The 5,308-nt window shown below is 40.2% G+C and overlaps 1 protein-coding gene across 1 annotated transcript; it reads right to left on the bottom strand.

Moving 5' to 3' along the window:
* Window positions 1-1,653: 1,653 nt before the first annotated feature.
* On the bottom strand, window positions 1,654-4,950 carry SARC_12875 (hypothetical protein; the record flags this gene model as incomplete). Its single annotated transcript, XM_014293010.1, has 5 exons — window positions 1,654-1,778; window positions 2,516-2,620; window positions 3,602-3,725; window positions 4,259-4,339; window positions 4,885-4,950. The coding sequence occupies 5 exons, from the start codon at window positions 4,948-4,950 to the stop codon at window positions 1,654-1,656; spliced, it is 501 nt and encodes a 166-aa protein (XP_014148485.1).
* Window positions 4,951-5,308: the final 358 nt, after the last annotated feature.

The raw sequence follows: 5,308 nt of genomic DNA, 5'->3' as shown, positions 1-5,308 counted from the left end.
TCATATTGGCAGCTGTAATATTGCAGCTGAATTGTTGTAGTCCCAGCTGTAGATCAAGCTCACAGTGTTTAGTTCTACAACATATAACTGCAGTTGTATTATTGCAACTGTAGAACTGTAGTTCTAGCTGTAGATTGTGCTCACAGCTTATACTTCTACAACATACAATTCCAGCTGTAGGTTGTGTGCTTACGAATAGTGTGTATTTGTATGCTTGTATTGATTGGCTAAAGGAAGAATACTGACAGCGCGAAGATCACACAGACCTGGGTGTGCAAATCACTGGAGGACGAAAAAGTACCGACACTGTATAGATAGAAAGTTAAATAAACCTGTTCCAGCTGTACATTAGCAGGTATACCACGGTAGAAAGTGCTACATATATATTCATACGTTAGTTAAACTGCGCACAGTATTGTGAAGGAGTTCCACAAACTGAGAGCGATTGCATAAATGCTATTTCTGGTCTCTGAATTTATCACGTTGTAATACAATTGTCACCTGCTTCATGAATCTGACTCCAAGATATTAATGGTTTTGTATGCTACATTTCGAGAGCTATGGTTGTTAGTTGAGTTCTTGGCGGCGAGACCATGTATGAGGAAGTTGCAGGCAATATGCACTACCCCGTATAGGCTAAGATTCATATATAGCACAGATACATTTGAAAGCTGCAGAGCTTGAATCACTACTCTGATTGATACAACCGTTGATACAACCAACTTTCGAATATGGAATACGCGCATAGTATGTCTTGTAAACAATCTCTACCATATCGGTTACCAATATTGAGCATAATTGACAGCTGGCGTAATGAGTACTATAAACTATGCAGGCATACGCCTTGACAGTGGTATGTCATATCAATTGTATTCACACGCTTTCTCGGATGTTGTTGCTTGCCTTTGCCATCATAACTGGTGTTCTTACCCACATCCAGATATGTTTTTGAGCTATCCTATTTGATGAGCATGAGATTGCGCGATCTGTTCGTTTGGGATGTTTCTTGTGGCTGCACGTGGACGCGATGCTCCTACTCATACTTTGAGCTATTCGGAACGGGCGTCAACTGTTCAGACTGAAATCACTGAGTCAAACCATAACTCATACTTATTGGTGTACCCAGAGTCTCAGGTATGGACAAATGACTTCAAGTGTGTAGATTGGCACTAATACAGTACCATTGTACCACATACAGATCCGCACACGTGCTCACTCTACGATTATTGATCGTTCCAGTACGTTCAGTATTTATTTTTTGCTTGTTTTGGGTTAGTATCTCCTGCGTGCTGAAGGACTGCATTCTACCAGAGAAAGTACCGTCCTATTATCTGTTCGTGGGATAAGTAAAACCACCACAGCCCTTATGTTAGACGGAAGTCTTCAGAAATCAAAATAAGTCTCCTCGGGTACAGTGCAGCTCGCTGTCAATCAAGACATGGCTTTATCAATAACATCACAGTACACGTACGTGCGTATTGCCGACATGGGATACGCGTTGTAATCAAAGCTCCCCGTTATAGTGCAGAAAACAATAAACTCAACTGCAGTATAACTAGTGCGGATAGTGGCACACGCCCCGTCATTTGATTTTATTATATAGAGGGCTTGGCATTAACAAGGCCTCGATTCCTTTCTCTGTGGTTGCACAGTTTACACCATACGCTTCTGCTCAAAGAACCGCTTCATGTAGTACACCTGGCCGATGGACATGAATATCACTACCAGGCACTGGAAGATCGCCCAGTATAGCACATTGGCGTGTGTAGCCTCATTAACTGTGCATTTGGTAGGTAGAAAGTAGTATGTGTGTCAGGAATAGTGCAATGCCATACGCAGCCTTGTCAACGCCGAGGTAGTGTACACACAGCGCCAGAGAATTGGGTATCCGTTGCCAGTTTAAGGGTCATTGGTCGTGGTACGAATGACTGAGCAAGCAACTCGTTGTTCCGTGCTTGGTAGACTTACACGGGTAGTCTCGATGGATGCGGGACTTATAGTGCGCAGATGGCATTCACAACGGAAGTATTCTAAGGGCCTGGGGTATGAGCGACTGAAATGGTCGTTGCAAGGACAACAACTGGAAATCCCAGTCTCCATAAGTCTTCACACAGTGACAACACTCACTCAAAATCGGGTTAGTTTTCAGATCTTCCACGCACTTTGGTCCTACCAATTAATAGGGCACAGACATAAGTGATACAATAAATTTACCAGTTTCACGACCGGGCAGAGTTACATGGATCAAGTTTGCGTACCTCTTAACCCATATTCATATGCGTTGATATATATATATATATATATATATATATATATATAATAATATATATATAATAACATAACATACACATATATATACATATATATATATATATGACAACCACTCAGACGCAGACACAAACACAGACACAAACACAGACACAGATGCACACATAAACTCGTATATAAACGGATCAAAGGCCGACCGGCCTATTAGCGTGAATACACATGCATTGTGCGGTCGGAAGTTGCATACTTTGCGAGTGCTGGAGCTCACGGGAAGACATGTATTGGTTTTCGTCCTTGACAGTCAACATCTTAGTGAAAAGATCTTGGATCTGCTCTCCCATCTGCTTGGTTTCTGTATGCGTTGAAAACGGATTGATCGTTGAATCAGCAATGCGACGTATAAGGTTTCTAAACAATCAACTCATTGAGCAGTGGGCGGGCTAGGTGCGTTTGAAACAAGAACATAGGAAGTGAGATATGTGTCTAAAACGGGTAATCTATTGATCAGGGGATGGGATATGCGTTGGCGCCGTTAAGGGGGAAACACGAACTAAGAGAGGCAACAGATGCCAATTATATATATGGATATACATGAGCATGCCTACAGTATGGACACATGCGCCCGTAGCTGAAGCTTTAGTAACACTACCGAACATATGTACATATACATATACAATTGCATTTACATTGACATTAACATTCATATTCATATAGCCATATATATATAAAATACATATACATATACAATTGCATTTACATTGGCAGTAACATTGGCATTAACATTCATATTCATATAGCCATATATATATAAATACATAATACATATACATATACATAAACATATATAATATGATACATGATAATACAATAACGATAATAGTAATAATAATAATAATAATAATAATATATAAATAAAAAAATATAGAAATGCTACGCCTGTTTGCAAAACTTGCACACAGACAGAGACACAGACATACACGGACACAAACACATATATACATATACCTATATACGTGTATATGATATACGTATATGTGTAAGTTTTCGGCGTATACTTTGAATCGTACGTACATCCATATACGATCTAGTATGATCAACGAACAATGATTCCGTTGGTAACGTATACACCTATGCAAGGATTTGCATTCGTACAGACTCGTGCACGAACAGAAAGACACTACAATAGTGAGGTATATTGTACGCACACAATAACTCACAGCACTCCAGAGAACTACAAACGCCACAAAAATTTACATTCATCATTCCTTATAAAAACGCGCACTCCATACATCGAGTACACGCGCTTGCGCGACCACATAGGATAAATCCATACCTTCATCCTGCTCTTCTTTAGTACCAGTGTCGATCTGCTGTGTTTTACCGCCGGAGATGGAAAACATAATGTCTTTGCTGGTCATGGATGACATTTTATTTCCAAAGCAAATGGATATACGCCCCTGCGAATACGAATACACAAAATCGTGGATACGGATATAAGCGGTGGCCCACAATCTACTACTTGCTGTACAGATTCTGCAACAACAAGGCAAATAGGCTGAGGTACGTAAATTACAGTCATATCGATAAAGACAGTCAATATATATATATATATATTTATATATATATATATACTTATAGCTAAATATACATGTAAGCGTAAAATTTACAGACATAAATGAACATACACATATATAATTCAAACGTACATATTCAACATACATATACAGGGTTCAACATCACACGGCCAGAAATTTTCGTATAACATCGGCCCAATAGGCAAGTCGAAGGCAGCAAGGGTGCATTCCCCGTTAGTGACATCTCGGGGTCACGGTGCAGAAGTATGCGCGAAGAGACAACACGCTTATTGAACCTTAAACCCACGAAAATAGACACAGATATCTCTACAAACACCTGCAATACCAACCACAGATTCGCGCAAGTACATACTACTTGCACACACGCAAATCGCGTACGCTAAGAAAAGACTTACGTCGCTGGGCGCGGAGATGACGGCACTACTCTCCGAACTCCTAAGCTCCTCGGCTAGAATCTCACCGTCTTTCTCTTTGATCTATTGCCCGAAGTCGAGAAGAGAGTGGACTGTTGTTAAATGCCTTTGCTTTCATTGGGAGAAACACGTTGGTGGCTATGGCGGGTCAAGCTAAGTAGTGGCTAGCATGGGTGATATAACTCCACAACGTAACACAAGGTAGAACAGCGGCAAGGCTTAGAGACGGAAGGCATACGCACATGTGCATGCAAACAATCGCACGAGCAGAAGAAAGCAAGCTCAATCAATCCAAGCTCGTCCACTTTCTATTAGCGCAGGCGCCGGGTAGGATTTACGGTTTAAATACTTAATGCTCGTAAGACAAACAACTAGAGCGACATCGGATGAAATGTGTGTCGAGGGCTCTCCCGATCGGTATGACTCAGAACGTCCGAGTTTCTACCACTATACAAGTGCACCTTTGATCTCTTCAGCAATCCCAGGAGGCCAGACGCATATCAATGTGAAGGGAGTGTGAAATTTAACACACTCGCACTTTTAATACACAGTGCGAGTGTCCCAAAAATGGTAATACAAAACATTGCGCTTTTCAATGGAATACATACCGTCATGTCGATGTCTAGGAAGCCGCCATCGGTCACCTGGTATGCGTATGGAGCGGACATTGACATGAGAAACAATTCCACACTACTAGTACTCAACGAGTGTTGGAAACAACACAGATTTGAGTGAAGGTGCAACGTTTGTAATATTCAGTATTGGCGTGGGAGTTAATATACTCAACCTGATGAATCTAAACTATGAAAATATTGTGTAGACCAAAAAGTATGTATATAGGTATTGTCATATATTACATGCATGGTCGTATATCAATGAATGTATATATATTGATTGCATGTATATATATACTTATATATATAAACGTATATATATATATATATATACATACACATACACATACATATACATATACACACACACACACACACACACACATATATATATATATGTAATATTTATACATATAGA

The sequence above is a fragment of the Sphaeroforma arctica genome (assembly GCF_001186125.1).
Source record: "Sphaeroforma arctica JP610 unplaced genomic scaffold supercont1.2672, whole genome shotgun sequence".
Taxonomy (NCBI): domain Eukaryota; class Ichthyosporea; order Ichthyophonida; genus Sphaeroforma; species Sphaeroforma arctica.
The sequence above is the reverse complement of the archived record's forward strand: the minus strand, read 5'-3'. Positions and strand labels throughout refer to the sequence as shown.